The 17,621-nt window shown below is 35.0% G+C and overlaps 1 protein-coding gene and 1 pseudogene across 1 annotated transcript; both read left to right on the forward strand.

Annotated features, from left to right (window-relative positions):
• Nucleotides 1-1,602: 1,602 nt before the first annotated feature.
• On the forward strand, nt 1,603-4,137 carry LOC115955404 (pentatricopeptide repeat-containing protein At3g54980, mitochondrial-like). Its single transcript, XM_031073520.1, has one exon. The coding sequence runs from the start codon at nt 1,603-1,605 to the stop codon at nt 4,135-4,137; it is 2,535 nt and encodes an 844-aa protein (XP_030929380.1).
• LOC115955886 lies at nt 4,135-12,321 on the forward strand (annotated as a pseudogene).
• Nucleotides 12,322-17,621: the final 5,300 nt, after the last annotated feature.

Here is a 17,621-nt window from a genome sequence, read left to right on the forward strand (position 1 = left end):
TAACTCATTTCTGGGCATCGTAACCCCACACCTTTTAACTAGTGCTTCCTTTCAAACGAGTCCACTAAAACAAATTATTCCAGTGAATATTGATATCAACAAAACATGCCACAACCATCCATAACCTATCAATCAACAAGTTCTCAAAGACAATTGAATACACAACACATGCACCAGGTCATTATCGTACAATTGAGTAGGTCAAGATTAAGATCTTAATAATAATAACACAATTTCATTTCATTGTATACTAGAACTCATTGACCTTACACCTAATGACCCCAAGTCCAAAACTCTTCATTGTTATTAAACCCAAGCATCTATTAGATAGAGTGGGTGGGTTGGGGTTGATTTTGTATTCACGTTCGGTTGACCATAGCGGTTAATTCGGTGCAAAAAAAAAAAAACAAATAATTTTTTTTTAAAAAAAAGCAAATGACATTTAGAATCATCAAGCAACCACCCACATAGAAATATCAAACAACCCAAATATTCAAAAACAAACATTTTCAAAATATTTCTGTAATACCCATACTAAATTTTCAAACAAATAATCCATCTTTCTAAAAAGCATTGAAAGGAGAAACAAGTATATATTGAGCATTATATAAATAAATTCACAAACCTGGAAGAAAGCATAGCAGCAAGGAGAAGAATAGTAACAAAGCTGGTATTAAGCAAGATAATAATTGTGACAGACAAAGAGTAGATAGGAGAACGGTGGCATCGAGTGGCAGACGACGGTGGTGGCAATGGCAGCGACTGAGGGGAGAGAGAGAGAGTGAGAAATTAAAAGAGATTCAGATATTTAAACTAGGTTTTAACTAAAACGACGTCGTTTGAACCTAATATTAAAATTAATATTAGTTCCAAAACGACGTCGTTTTAGAGAGCATATTTTTTTAAAAATAAATAAATGGAACGACGTCGTTTTGTTTGTATCATTTTTCTTCCCTCACTTAGGTTCCGCTTGGGAGTTCATAAGGGAATGGAATTGAATGGAATGAGATGGTCATAAGGGAATGGAAAGGAATGGAATGGGATGTATTTAAGTAAGGGAAATGAATGGAAAATAATGGAATGGAATGGAATTAAGTAACCTTGATTGGATGTTTTAAAATAAAGGAATGGAATGTATGTAATCCTGTTTGGGAGCAACATGGAGAGAATGGAATGGAATCATTTTATGACAATATTACTATTAGACCCCTATTTTAAAATAAAAGATTGAATATATAGGGATATTTTGGGAGTTCTAATAAAAAAATCATTAAATCTAATTTCATTCCCTCCCATTCCTCCCAATTTCGGGGGGAATGAAAATTTGAGGTTTTAATGAAATAGAGAGAAATGAGTGTTCCCTCCTATCCATTCCATTCCCTCTCACTTAAACTTCCAAATAAGGGAATGAACTTTCCATTCCCTCCATTAAAACTCTCAAACAAGAGAAGAGAAGAATATTATAAAATTATTCTTTTTCTTCTTTTCCATTCCATTCCCTCCTCCCAAGCGGAGCCTTACGTTACGTGCCTCTGAGTCTGAGTCTTGCGCTTTCACCGTTTCATGCCTGTCCTCGTGAACGTTCTCTATAAACACAGAATAATGATGATGATGAGATCTTCAATCACTTCTTCTCCATTTCTTCTCCGCGCTTTATTAAACCCTAAATCTCTCTGCTCATACCCACAATTTCTCAATAGACCTCAATTTCCTGAGAATCCCAACACCGAGAAAATCACTTCAGAATTCGATTTTGAGTCTGAATCCGAAAACGCAGATTTCACCGAACCCATTTCTCAAAACTCAGTTTTTACTCAAACCCATCTCATAAACACCCTCCTCACCCACAAGAACAACCCAAGATCAGCTTTGAATCACTTCAAACAGGTTGAGAGAAAGCGAGGCTTTGTTAAAACCGTGGATGCTTTCTGTGTTTTGCTTCACATTTTGGTGGGGTTCCCGGAGACTCAAAAACTTGCTAAAACCTTGCTTACTGACTGTGTTTTCGGGGATTCAGCTCCGGCTCCGGATGTTTTTGTCGATCACTTAGTCGAATGCGCCAACAGGTTTGGTTTCGTGTTGGATTCGCGTGTTTTTAATTATCTGTTGAATAGTTATGTTAGAGCTAATAGAATTGAAGATGCTGTGCTTTGTTATAATAGAATGATTGAGAGTGATATAATTACTTGGGTACCGTATATCAATATTCTTTTGGCTGCATTGGTTAGGAGAAACATGTTTGGTGAAATACATGAATTGCACAATAAGATGGTATGTAGAGGAATTAGTGGCGATTGCTATACTGTACATGTGATGATGCGTGCGTGCTTGAAGGACGGGAAGCCTGAGAAGGCAGAGGAGTATTTTAGAGAGGCCAAGGCTAAAGGGATAGAACTTGATGCAGAAGTGTATAGTATTGTTATTCAGGCTGTTTGTAAGAAACCCAATTTGAGTTTGGCTTTTGTGTTATTGAAGGAGATGAAAGAAATGGGATGGGTTCCTTCGGAGGGTACCTATACTTGTGTTATAGGAACTTGTGTGAAGCATGGGAATATGGTAGAGGCATTGAGGCTTAAGGATGAGATGGTTAGCTGTGGGAAGTCAATGAATTTGGTTGTGGCGACGAATTTGATGAAGGGGCATTGCATGCAAGGGAATTTGGATAGTGCTTTGGATTTGTTCAATAAGATTGGTGAGGATGGACTTTCACCGAACAAGGTTACTTACTCAATTTTGATTGAATGGTGCAGTAAGAATGAGAACATGGAAAAGGCCTATGAGCTTTACACCCAAATGAAAGAAAAGGGTATCCAGCCTAGTGTCTTCAATGTGAATTCCTTAATACTTGGGTTCTTGAAATCTCAGTCACTGGAAAATGCATTCAAGCTGTTTGATGAGGCAGTTGAATGTGGAATTGCGAATGTTTTTACATATAATAAGCTTTTGTCATGGCTCTCTGAAAAAGGTAAGGTAATTGAGGCTCAAGGTATATGGAAAAAAATGATTGGCAAGGGTGTGGAACCTAATGTAGTGTCTTACAACAACATGATACTTGGCCACTGCAGAAAGGGGGATATGGATGTTGCAAATAGTTTATTTTTGGAGATGATAGAAAAGGGCTTAAAACCTAATGTGATAACGTATTCTGTTTTAATGGATGGATATTTTAAGAAAGGTGACACTGAACGTGGCTTTGATGTGTTTGACCAAATGGTGGGTGTAAATATTGTTCCCACAGACTTCACATTTAACACTGTTATCAATGGTTTGTGCAAAGTTGGCCGCACATCTGAGGCAAAGGAGATGTTGAAGAACTTTGTTGAGAGGGGTTTCATTCCCTTCTGTTTGACTTACAATAGCATTATAGATGGATTTGTCAAGGAGGGTGCCATCAATTCTGCATTGTCTGTTTATAGAGGGATGTGTGAAAGTGGAATTTCCCCCAATGTGGTCACTTACACCAGCGTGATTAATGGTTTTTGCAAAAGCAATAATATTGATCTTGCTCTGAAAATGCTGAATGAGATGAAAAGCAAGGGTCTTGAATTGGATGTCATGGCATATTGCGCTCTAATTGATGGGTTTTGCAAAAGGCGAGACATGGAAAGTGCACGTGAACTTTTTTCTGAACTTCGTGAGGTCGGTTTGTCTCCAAATACAGTTGTGTACAATAGCATGATTAGTGGCTTTAGGAATCTAGATAACGTGGAAGCAGCCCTTGACTTGCACAAGAAAATGATTAATGAGGGAATTCCGTGTGATTTGCAAACGTACACTACATTGATTGATGGATTATTAAAAGATGGGAAATTACCACTTGCATCAGATCTATACTCGGAGATGCTTTCCAAGGGTATTGTGCCAGACATCATTACATATACTGTTCTAATAAATGGCCTATGTAACAAAGGACAGCTAGAAAATGCACGCAAGATTTTGGAAGACATGGATGGGAAGAGCATGACTCCTAGTGTTCTTATTTATAATACCTTGATTGCTGGACACTTCAAGGATGGGAATCTGCAAGAAGCTTTTAGACTACATGATGAGATGCTTGACAGAGGTCTTGTACCTGATGAGATTACTTATGATATTCTTGTAAATGGGAAAGCAAAGGCAGTAAATACTCTTGCTTGAGTCTTGTGAGTGTAAATAACTGATTGGAACCTCAACTGGAATTGTTGGGGCAACTCAGGAATCTTCAATTTTATTTTTCACAGAAAGGAGCCCACTCTTTTGGTCCTGGAAGCTCAGCATGTGCCTTGGGTGCTTCTTCAGCTCCTGCGTTTGGAGGCTCTTCTTCATCTTCTTCTGGTTAGAGTTCAAGTCTGAGATTTTTGTTTTCCTTTTCTTATTTGCATTACTTATAATTATGCCCTGTTCTATGATCCCTATTTTACGGGAATTCTATATGCTTCTTCGTTTTCTTTATACATAAAGTAGAATTTTTTTTAATAAAACATTTCTTACCTATCAAAAGATGTCCCTTTTTTTTGTTGGTGCTGAATGATCCTTTAGTTTAGATGGGCAAAGATGTTTTGGACATGAATATAATTGGATTTCATTTCTACTTTAGTTTTCTATTCCAAAACGCATATCCACTGGCTTCCTTCTTGAAAGATGAAAAAGACTGCTGCATTTAACTGGATATCTGCAATAAAGTAATGCATTATTTTATTTAAATAAAAGTTTAGCTGAAGCTTGATTTGCATTAAAATGTAACTAACCTCTTTGCAGCACTAAATATTATTAGAAAGGAATTTGTGAGGTACATAAGTTGATTGTGACATGCTGATGTGTTTAGTGGCCTTTCTTATGGCCGGAAAAGGCTTTGGATGTGAATGACAGGGAGCAAGAGGCATGTTTGGACCATCCCAGAGAATTTCATGACTACATTGTGTTACATGCTGCTTTTGAACTTAAAAATCCATCTTCTAAAACGTGATCCTTAAGTAAGATCAGATACAATATCTGAATTTGGGATGCAAAGTCAGTTTTAGGATTTCCTGAACTGCCATGTTTTAGAAATATCACGTTTTCTTTGGGCAGGTCTACCATTTGTTTTGATGTTCCTGCCATGATGATGAACATTCTTGTAAAAATTGTATAAAATACATGAGGGCAATTCAACTTTCACAGTATGTCAACATGCCTACTGATCTGATATACATAAATAATGTGAAATGGCAGGAGGTTGTTGCAATTTCTTTTTCTGATGGGCTCCAGATGACATGGATGAGATAATTTCCCATCACACTCGAAGATTCCATAACGTTATAAGATCTCCTACTATATGAATGATTTTTGATAGCATAGCTTAACCATTCATTTTATGAGATATTATGTAAGTCGCAGACAATATTCTCATCCATTAATTTGTTGGAGTCTTTTGTTATGAGCGGAAGGAGAGGCAACTTTTTTTTTACATAATATACGTGTTGCTATGTGCACAATGCCATCCTGCTAATTGGAGGGTATTGATCAGAACTCCATAAACCCTTGCAAATTCAACCTGATGTGAAAAAAATTTTGGTTCAGAAAAATACTTTTTACTGTTAGATCAGTTTTAAATTTAAGTACTTTTTTTTTTATTATCTATTTTATTTTCCTAGCGTTGTGAGCTATAACTTTAATTGATGTGTCTGTATCATAATAATATATGAATTATATGGCATTCTCTGAAATTAATGTGATCTCATTTGTGGCTGATGTGGGATAGCAACATTTTTCATTTTGAATATGTACCCATATTAGTTGGTTTGTTTGGTTTTGAATTACTCTCGGGCTTCGCTAATGTATTGCATGGTTGTATGGTTTTGTGCTGATGATGTGTTGACTCCAATGGGGTCTCAAAGTTCCAAGAGGCTTTATGGTGTAGGACTAGATAAAATGCTAGTTGATGGATTGTGAACATGACAATCAGGAAGAGAATTAACTAAATTAGTGTCATTGTCTGTGAGTGCTTTGTTGATAATCCTAAGAGATGTAACAGAATTGGTGTCACTGTTTGAGATTGTTTGGGACCATTGAGTTCTAATTATTATGCCGTGTGTTCTTGGACAAGAGCATAAACTGCTTAGCCTATCTAGGGTGAATGCACATGGATTCCCCGGCAACTGGTTTTGATGAGTGGAGTCAGTTGCTCATAGCTAGAGGCAATTTCAAAAGGCTCTTCTTTAGTATGATGAACCACTATTATGCAATGCACATGGATTACAAGATATAGACTGGAATGTTATAGGCATTTTTATATGGATGATTTTTATGGTAGTGATCAATAAGAATTGTGCATGCTTTAGTAAGATTTTTTTTTTTTATGGTCCTTCCCCATTTAATTTGATAAACTTTATTCAACAGTTTCACCTCATACTCTATAAAATCCTTTTATAGTTACTAATAAACTTGAATCTTATCTTTAAATTGTTCTTAAACAATTTACTCGGCACGTATATTGTTGATCTACTGATGATAAAAGTGTAAACTTTGGAAGCAGGTGCTTGGTTTAGTTTTCACCGTTAAAAATGGGAGGAGGATTTAGAGTGTTGCATCTGGTCAGACCGTTTCTCTCATTTTTGCCAGAAGTTCAGAGTGCTGACAGGAAAATTCCCTTCAGAGAGAAGGTCATTTACACTGTCATTTCACTTTTCATCTTTCTTGTTTGCCGTCAGCTTCCTCTTTATGGCATACACTCAACAACGGGTGCCGATCCTCTATTGGATGCGTGTTATTCTTGCATCAATCCGTGGGACTGTGATGGAGCTTGGAAATACACCTATTGTGACTTCTGGGCTAGTGATGCAACTCTTGGCTGGGTCCAAGTTCATTGAAGTGGACAACTGTTTCTGCAAGGATCGTGCCCTCTTGTAAGTTTTGAGAAATTTTTGTGAAATAATTACATGAAAACCCCCAAAGTTTGACCTTGCTGTTTAAACCTTAAATTTTCAGTTGCACCAATTCCTACCTTATGCCATTAAATTTTTGCAATTTTGACCATTAGTATGTCTCATTAAACTAAAAATAAAAGAAATTCATGTAATCTGTGTTTACAACCTATTTAGACTTCAAGTTTGCTTCATATGAATATTTGATTGTATTCTACAACCAAAATATGTATCCAAGCAACTTTAAAAAACCTTAATAAAGAGACACATTTTAATAAAGAAACCATTTTCTTGTGAGTGGTTTTCTGGCACTAAAATACTTTCGCCTTTCGGTGTTTGTGTTTCAGATTTTTTAGTGTCCTGATAATTTTCAAGGCTAGTTCACTTGAGTTTCCATTACTTTTAGTTAATAGTGACTCACTAAGGAGGCAAAGTGAAACAATTTAGGAAGTTTAGGGTTGTAATTAATTTTTTTTTAAATTCAGTATTTACTTAGAATCCAGCCCTAAACTATGAAGGACCCCCCCCCCCCCTTCTTCCCCCTTCCCTCTTTCTCTCTTTCTCTCTCATTGTAAGCAGTTTTTTCTGCATGAAGTTGTAGCAGTCAATTAAAACTTTGCTCTAAGAGCTTTATGTTTCCCTATTTTTGAGAATTACTATATTAAGTTTAAATTGGAACCCTTTACTAATCCACTATACTTAGTTTCAATGTACCCGAAACAATTGTAAAAATTTAGTTGCTTGATTGTCAATTTAAAGCCTGAGGGGGCCAATTAAACTTACAAGAGGGCTATAATGTTTCTTTATGCCAATTACCACTTCAACATTTTAGTATCCACCATTAATGGGCAAGTCTTAAAGTCTAATGATGTTCCCTAGCAAACAAAAATTATTGCAGATTAGGGTTGTTTCTGTCCAGTCTTTGTTTAATTTTTAGATTTACTGAGTGACATTAGTCAAAATGCTTGTGGTCTTGCGTTTCCTTGATTCTTTTGGGACCACTGTCTTCTTAGTTAAAGAAATAGTGGATCTTTGCTCTTCTCAAGGAAAATGAGATTTGTATTCAGATTTAGATGCTGTCTCCACCAAGAAATTAATGTCGCAAATTTCAACTCTTGTTGGATTCTGTATTTGAAATGTAAATATATGTACATAAAATTATAAGCTGCACATCCTTGCCTTGTTACTTTCTAAAAATCAACTATCCTTCAATTGTGATTTGGCTGTGTGACTTCTAGTGTAATGAATCCTGCTTTCTTTGGCACGTGTTTTTGCAGAAATGGGGCACAAAAGTTGTTAGCATCCTGATTGCTGTTGGTCTTGCAGTTGCCTGTGTCCTATCTGGGATGTACGGCAGTGTTGGTCAACTCGGTGTGGGCAATGCTATTCTTATAATTATTCAACTTTGCTTTGCTGGAATTATTGTGATATGCCTAGATGAACTTCTCCAGAAGGGATATGGTCTGGGGTCTGGGATCTGGGATCTCTCTCTTCATAGCAACCAACATCTGGTAGGCTACAAATGTGATTTTCATCATGGTGTTTAGAATGGTATGATCTATGGTGTTTTAATCCTCTATTTTCGGTTGACTGTGCAGTGAAAACATTATTTGGAAAGCCTTTAGCCCCACAACCATTAACAGTGGCTGGGGGGCTGAATTTGAAGGTGCTGTTATTGCTTTGTTCCTTTTACTGATCACTAGGATTGACAAAGTTCGTGCTCTTCAAGAGGCTTTTTACCAGCAAAACCTGCCAAATGTTACTGATTTGCTTGCCACGGTCTTGATTTTCCTTATGGTCATCTACTTCCAAGGTTTCCATGTAGTTCTGCCTGTCAGATCAAAGAATGCTTGTGGACAACAGGGCTCGTATCCAATTAAGCTTTTCTACACCTCCAACATGCCTATCATTCTCCAATCTGCCCTTGTGTCAAATCTCTATTTCATCTCCCAGGTACTAAAGTTAATTATGCAGTGGTGAATATCAAACACCTTGCTTTACATTGTAATTGAAATTGAAATGACAACATTTTTTTTAATTAAAAAAAAATTCATCCAGTTGCTATACAGGAAGTACAGTGATAATTTCATTGTAAATCTGTTGGGAAAGTGGAAGGAATCTGAATATTCAGGTGGCCAGTATATTCCAGTCGGTGGTCTTGCTTACTATGTCACTGCACCAGCAAGGTGATGCAGTATTTTCTTTTATCATATATTATCGTATTATCATATTAAAGTGCAAAAGAGTGGGCCACCAGGAGTAGCTAGTCATTGTGTTTTTGTCCATTTCTCTGATGCCTTGGTTTTTCCTCTGTTGATGTTATCATTATGCAGTTTGGCTGATATGGCAGCCAATCCATTCCATGCTCTATTCTATTTGGTGTTTATGCTTTCAGCTTGTGCCCTATTCTCAAAAACCTGGATTGAGGTATCTGGGTCTTCTGCCTGTTATGTTGCTAAACAGCTCAAGGTATTCCAAGATGAAACTTATGTCACACTTAAAAAAAGACATTTATTTTTACTTTTAACCATTTGAAGAGCAATCTCTTTGATCAATAATATAGATTGCTAGTGCTATTGACCAGTAATGACACCTCATGTAACATTAATTAAGTAGGCATGAGATGCCCCTAGTTTTCTTAGTTTTGTGATCATATGAAGACACCTATGCTCTGTTTTTTGCTGTAACTTTATGAAATGTTTGTATACCTTCAGAGTTCCTTTTTGATTTTCCATGCTTATAGATGATATGCCTTTTGCACTGCTGCTGTTTTATGATCATTAGCATTACATTGTAGATGAGATATGTAGGATTAAGCTATGGTGCTCCAAAAATGTTATAATTATGAATTATTATGCATTTGGATGATGCTAAACACTCCATACTGGTTCTGCAGGAACAACAAACAGTGATGCCTGGACATCGTGATTCAAACTTACAGAAGGAGCTGAATCGCTACATACCTACTGCAGCTGCATTTGGTGGAATATGCATTGGTGCACTTACAGTGCTGGCAGATTTCATGGGGGCCATTGGCTCAGGAACTGGAATATTACTTGCTGTTACAATCATCTATCAGTACTCTCAGACATTTGAGAAGGAAAGAGCCAGTGAACTTGGCTTCTTTGGCTTTTAAGTGCTAGACGTCTGTTTTAGGGAAATCTTAGTTGGTGCTAATGTGCTCCCTGACAGTTTTGGTGAAGTTATAGATGCAACTAGGTTCCACCCTTGTTGACACACACCATGGATAGAGATCGAAATCAATATGTATTTTGGTAATGGTTAGTGACTTGCTTTTCTATTTGTATGGTAATCATGTTAGCATGCTGAGGCACAGACAAAACAACTACCCGTGAAAACAGAGATCTTAAACTTTTCCTTTATTGGTGTTACCTTTCTCTATGTTGCATGCATTTGTTTGTATCTTGTTCTATGATATGCTTGGTTGCATGCCACTTGACCCATGATTTGGGTGTTATGATTGGAGACACACAGATATGTCCATTGAATAAAGTTGCCTTCAAATTTGGACTGAGCAAGGGACCTGACCCACCCGACCCGGCCCGATAGGTTTTGGGCGGGTCTGAGAATATTCGGGTTGGGTTTCAGGCCTTAATGTCGGGTTATTTTTGGGTTCAGGTCGGCATCGGTTCTTGTAAATAAACTTCTGGACCTGATTTTTTTTTTGTTGAAAAAACCCTACTCTTTGTTGGTCTCTCTCCCTCAGCTCTCCAGCCTCTCTCAGCTCTGTGAATCTTACTCAAGCTACTCTCCCAAGTCTCAATCTCACCTAGTTCTATCTCTACGTGTGTAAGTCATCCTTCTCTTTGTTGGGTTTTTTTTTTCCCCTTAATTTAGTTGGGTTTTTAATACTTTAAGATTTTGGGTTTTATTCTATGTGAATATCCTGTTTGGGTTTGATTTTCTTGTGTTTTGTGATGTGGGTTTGGCTTGAATTGTACTTACAGGCAGCAAAACTAGTTTTTTTTTAAGGACCCATTTCAATTTTTTTCAGGTTTTTAACTAAAGAGCTGTGTTTTTTTAAGGACCCATTTTGATTTTGTTCAGGTTTTTGTATTTCAAGGTTCCTGAAAGTGTTGGTAGTAAGAGGTTTGAGAGGTTCTATTTTGGATGGGGGCTTGCTGAAGCAATGGGATTAAAGCTTTGACTCCATGCCTCACGGGTACCTTTCGATTTGTTCTTTTTTAGTTTAGTTTTTTAGATTTATAACTGCATGTAAATGCCTGATATAGTCTCAAATTGTTAGAAACAGTCTGGTGGGTATCTCTAAAATCTTCATGTCAATCATTACATCTTGTTGCTGTTAAATGAATAGTTTTAATTTTGTGGTAGCTGTTCTGCTTGTGATCTTTGGATATTAGTTGAAATTAATTTTTTGAATTCAATTAATAGTTTTGCTGTGAGAGGAATCCCCTTAAACATTGTATGCTTTGAAATGACTGCCCTTGCTTGTGGAATGCATGTCTAACAAACTGCCCTGGTCCATATGAAAATTTGGAATTGAGACCTTGTTTTTATGCTTGTGGATGCTTTGCCTTCATTGTCTTTAAACAAGTCCTCAGGTGTTACCCTAACATGTATAGTAGAACTTTGGTTGCTACACATAATTTTTATACTATTATTCTTTTCCCTATCACGTCTTCAAGAATGTGTCACAATAGATCATTCTGACTTGACATAGTATATCTCATAGAATAGAACATTAATTGCTAGACATTCTTTGTGGTTTTAACAATTTCCCTGTCACAGTTTCAGGAACTAATGTCACTATAAATTTCTTATGTTTTCCCACGCGTGCATACCCAACCACCTGAAATTTCTAATTAGATCAATTGTTTTCAGGGACTAACGTGAAGATAGCTGCAATTCCATCCAATGTAGTGGTGCTCACGTCTGATAATTTTGGTGAGGTTGTTTTGGATGAAACCAAAGATGTTTTGGTTGAGTTCTATGCACCGTGGTAAGCATTCTTATTTCTCTCTCTTTCTCTCTCTCTCTCTTAATGTCTAGTTTTTATAGATACTGTTGATCTTGCTTTCTCCATGGGCAGTGAATTTTGAAATTAATTTATTTTTCTTCTTAATTTGTTCACTGTTAAATCCATTAACACTGTTAATGGATAGTTTCTAATGGATTGAGATTTTGCCAGGTGTGGTCATTGCAAGAACCTCCTGTATGTCTGCCTCTTTTCTTTTATGCTTGTGGATGGAGCCATAACTTATATACTTTGTAATGATTTGGGTTTTTCTTTTGCTTTTTCAAACCTATGAAAAAGGTCTTGTAAATCCTCCTCAAGACCTTCATTTTGATATTTAACTATAGAATCCAGGTTGATGAATTCAGGTTGTTTTATTATTGATTTTTTGATAATATTGGATGATTTGGGTTTTCTTTGAAGATGTGAATGATGGTTCTGTTATGGAAACTTTACATCATTTTCCTGACCTTAATAACATTTTTTTTGTTAAGATAAAAGGCCATATCCATCAAATCTGGTCTGCTTTAGAATAAATAAATAAATAAATCTGGTCGGCTTTATTATACTTGATCTGTCAAAGTGAACTCATCAAATGGTGAGTTCTGCTCCTTTTGCTCATGTTGAAAGGGCACACTTGTTTGGAATTTCAATATATCAATACAGAGAATGTTTAAGTGAAACCTATTTGGAATATGTTTCTTGGAGTCATTATGTCTTTTGAAAGCAATAATGTTCGTTTATGTACTTCAGCGTTAAGGAATTGTGCTTCTTGGAAGAGATTGGTGAAGGAATATGAACAGCTAGCAATATATATATATATATATATATATATATATATTTAAAAATTGTCCAACCTGAGACCTGAAAAACCGACCTAATTACAGACCTGAATTTTCGAGTCGGGTTGGGTTTCAGGCAACCAAGCCTGATTTCTATTGGGTCGAGTTTTGGGTCACAATGAACTCAACCCAATATCACTCCTACTTCAAATATGCTCTATTTTTTTTTTTTTTTTTTTTTCCCAATTAGAAAAGAACCAAGCCCGATTTCTATTGGGTCGAGTTTTGGGTCACAATGAACTCGACCCAATATCACTCCTACTTCAAATATGCTCTATTATTATTATTTTTTTTTTCCCAATTAGAAAAGAAGGGGTCTAAACTAAATGGGTTCGGATTAGGTCCAGTGCACTGGACACTAGATCCAAACCACCCCTAAACTAACTCCCAGTATACAATAAATTGACCTCTGGATGAGTTGAGCTGAATGGTACTTCCACGTCTTAAGTGCATTTAGGGAGGGGGAGGGGGGGTGGGGGTTGTGGTGGCCACGGTTTGCACCCCTGGGGGAATGTATTGGAGTCTTCTGTTGTGAGTGGAAGGAGAGGCAACTTATTTTTTACATAATATACGTGATGCTATGTGCACAATGCCATCCTGTTAATAGGAGGGTATTGATCATAACTCCACAAACCCTTGCAAATTCAACCTATTGCAGCCGTTAATTTGGGGGAGAACTTGATCTAAGCAGGGAAATGCAATGAAATGAACTTTGATTTAATGAATCATGTGATTTAATACACTTTGTTAGTCATTTAAACATGTCACATTACTATTAAGTAGATCATTGTGAGTGTGTCTAAAAGAGTGTGGATAGTCTTTTGAGTTGCCATTTAGTGGGTTGGAGGAACTGTCCGCCAAACCATTTCGGAGGAAAATTCTGTCCATGGAGATTTACTATCACTTAGTTTAATTTTACCCTTTTGAAATATGTCCTATTATTCATTACTAATCGCTAACCTGTGCTATGCATAGGAAAATTACTGAAAATAAAATCTAATGAATGCAAAACAATTATGCAAAATATCATTTAAATTAAAAGACAAATATTAGTGAATATCGTTATCCTTAGCTATTTGTGTTACATCTAGAGTTTCATATCTAAGTTACTACAATACTACTTGTAGCAACTAAAGCTCACAATATAAGTACATTATATAAGGCCAAAACTTATATTATCTTCAAGCTCCCCTTAGCCTTACAAAATCTCTAACAAAATTTCTTTTGTATGAATTTGATTTCAGAGAACTTATTCAAAATTATTTGACTTAAGCCTCACAAATTAGAAAGAAAAAACAAATAATAGTATAACATTGTAGCTGATTAATATACAAATAAACTACCAATTTAACATGATAAATCACTATTAGTAATTTAGATAGCAAAAATTAACAAAATCAAAGTTGTTACCCATTTAACCTAAAACTTTTCATATTTTAAAGTTGTCAAACACCTATTAACAAATAACTGTTGATATAAAATATTCAAAATTACTTCAATACCGCAAGTTGTTCATGCTGTAAAAAATTTGAGAGAATAACACAACAAGCATCTTAAACTCTTTCTTGCTTGGATCCTACAAAATGATATATATATATATATATATATATAGTGATGGAGAAAGAACATGCTATTAAAGAGACAACCAATTACAATAGTGTTGGAGGCAAAGTAAAACATTAAAAAAAATTTGAAGAAGCAAACGATTTGGCTAGCATACCAGCTAGTTAATTTATATCAAAAGACATAAAAATCTTATGACCAAATAGAATCCATAAGTAAATAAATACATGTGGTTCAATCGGATAAATAAAAGGTTTGTCAAGATGATCAAGTTTGCCAATGAAGAAGACGCAACAGCTATGATATGGGTAATTTCTGTCTTAAACTTGTGATAATGATGAAGATGTAACAACTACTAATTATGCATATCTAGCATAATCTTATTTTGATTCAACTACAACAAAAATGACGATAATTACCATAAAAAGATTAAAAAAAAAAAAAGTCTTCTATGATATAGCCAAGAGTACAATCAAAGCTAATAGAAGGAATTTTAAATCGATTTCAATGATGAAAGAGGGATTCACTTAAATGAGGAGACCAAGAAAAAAGGAGAAGTATCATGTTTTGAGTATAGTATTGAATTTTAAACTCTGTAATTCAATTTGCTAACTACTAAAATGCCTTAGAAAATTTAATTTCTGTAGGCACGGATTACATCATTCTATTGAATTTCTGCAGGCACAGATACTACTAAAACTCTATCATTCAATTTTTTTAACTACTAAAACTCTATCACATGGATTACACAATATAAACCAATAATGTTACCATCTCAAACATTTATTTAAAAAAAAAAAACCAAATATATTTTAAACATAGAAACAAACAATCATATATCAGTACAAATACCCAACCTAAATACATAAAAACTCATATATGACCCACAACATGAAAGAGGTAGTAACAAAATTAAAAAAGAAAAAAAAAGCAATAAAAAGAACAACACTATTAATTTAATCCTTACGTTGAACTATTATGCAGGCAGCCATAAGAATAGAGGTCAAGAGCAACTAGGATTTAGAGATACCTAAACTGAATCATCCAACTTTTCAGTATTAATATAGTGTGAGGAAAGGAAGAGATGAAGAAGTTAGAAAGCCAAAGTTTGGCGTTAGGAAGCTGAAGGGTTGCCATTTGAGATTGTAACAGTGGAACACAAAGAGTTGCTGTTTAAAATTGTAACCATAGAACACAAAGAGTTACTATCTAAAATTTTAACTGTGGAACACAAAGGGTTGAGAATATATTTTTTTTATTAGTATTTTTAAATTTAAGAAAACTAATTTTAAATTGTAGGACAAACTGAACCCAGGCAATGGCGGTGAAAGCTACAAGTGAGGGAAATCGGGTCGAATTGAACCTAGGCAGCAACGAAGGTTTTCTCTAATTCCTTCATTTTCTTCTCATTTTTTTTCTTCTTCTTTGAATTGCATGAATCGGTTGTTATTTGTGCAGAGCAAGGACTCGAGTCTTTAAGACTCTAGTTCCACGTGGACTTTAATCCACCTCAACTCTGCCAGCATATGGAACTCGAGATGTTAGTTTCCTAAATAATTTAGAAACGATACTAACTAACGAAATTATTAGAATTTTATTGCAAAAAAATCCTATTAGATACACTGACGTGATTTTCTTTCTCTCATATTCAAGCTACATACCATTAATTAAATATATACTATATGAGAAGAAAGCACACTAGATCAAATACTCGAAAAATACATAATAATTTTCCCATCGTTGACATCACTTCAACAGCCTCCCTTGATTATGAATCTATACATGAAGTGTCATTAGTGTTCGTGTGTAGCATGTTTGGTATGCACTAACAAAATAGTTAAATACTATAATGAATTATTATTGACGTAGTTATTCATTTATTTCTACCAAATAAAATAAAATCATTATTCGTTATTTGGTTATATCTCTTACGCTAAAATATTGTTTTTTTATCTACTTTTTAAGTTTATTTTTTATTCTTAAACTTTTATGAGATTTTTTTAATTCCTAAATTTTTGAATGCATTCTAATTTTTGTCTTCCTGTCCAATCTCTGTAAACTTTTATCCTCATGTCCAACACAATGTTGTGATGACATATTTTTAATATAAATTTTAGAGGTATAAATTAATCTAACATTGCCAAATCCATTTAAAACACCCACAACTGAATGGAACCAACCATACTCTGACTCTGATAGCCTACTCATTGCAAGAGCTTCTCTCTCTCATATCCCTTGCAAATCCCTTTTCCCTCTCTCAATTTCTGTCTAATTTCTTTTCTTTCTTCTCTCTTCTCTCTTTCTTGCCCTAGTCCAACGGCTGAAACCTCCATAATTGACACCTCTAAGCTTTTCCTCACCTTGACCATTCACTATCAAGTTATCCCTTCACCAGCAAAACTCTTCAATCTCTTTAGCTTCAATTGGTCAACTTAAATTACAACATGCATATCGACAACATATTTATGAGACAATTGAACCTAGATATATTGCCTTACACCGTGTAAAATAATAGTATTCTTCCATTAAAAATAAAAAAACATTAAAGATAACATTAGAACAACTAATATGGTCACAAGAGACCAAAAATGGTAAAGCCCAATTAGCACTTCTTAGAATTTTCAACGAAAATATCTAATTTTCTCCCAAAACTAAGGTCGCCTTAAGAGAATCATCTCATAACAAGCTTTTTTTTTTTAAAAAAAAAATTTCCTTTTTTTGAGAATAAATCAACAAATTTTATCCAAGGTTGTAAATACATGAAGTTACACAAGAGGATGGTGTTACATCAATACTCTATTATCCTGTCAGGCCACTAACGAACGAGGATGCCAAGCACAACATCATTTTAGGACTAGACCAATACCGCTCAAGGTAGTGCTCAGGATTATATAACACAGCATGCAAGAGAATGTTCCCTATCCTCATAACCTTGTAGTTGTATTCTAATGTATTCTAATCTTTAAGCATATTATAGAGAAAATACAAGTGTCTAATTTTTATTAATTAATTTAGTATATAAATTAAGTCTTTCAAAATATCATTTTTGCATGACAATTCCCTATCGAGCTTTATACAGCTTTATACAATTTTATATGTAAGAACGACTTATACTTAGGGAATGATACAATTCTAAAATTTAAATAAATAAATAAAAAACCTTAATTATAGTACCTTAACCGCAATATATCAAGTTTCTCAATTAAGTTCAAAAATTTGTTTGCATTGATCAATTAAATAGAAAACACTATTATCTTTTCTAAGTACAATTAAATTCAACCCACCCAAATATTTAAATTTGATTTGGTACTTTATATAAGTTTTACAACAACAACAACA

Source organism: Quercus lobata, chromosome 8 (assembly GCF_001633185.2).
Source record: "Quercus lobata isolate SW786 chromosome 8, ValleyOak3.0 Primary Assembly, whole genome shotgun sequence".
Lineage (NCBI taxonomy): Eukaryota > Viridiplantae > Streptophyta > Magnoliopsida > Fagales > Fagaceae > Quercus > Quercus lobata.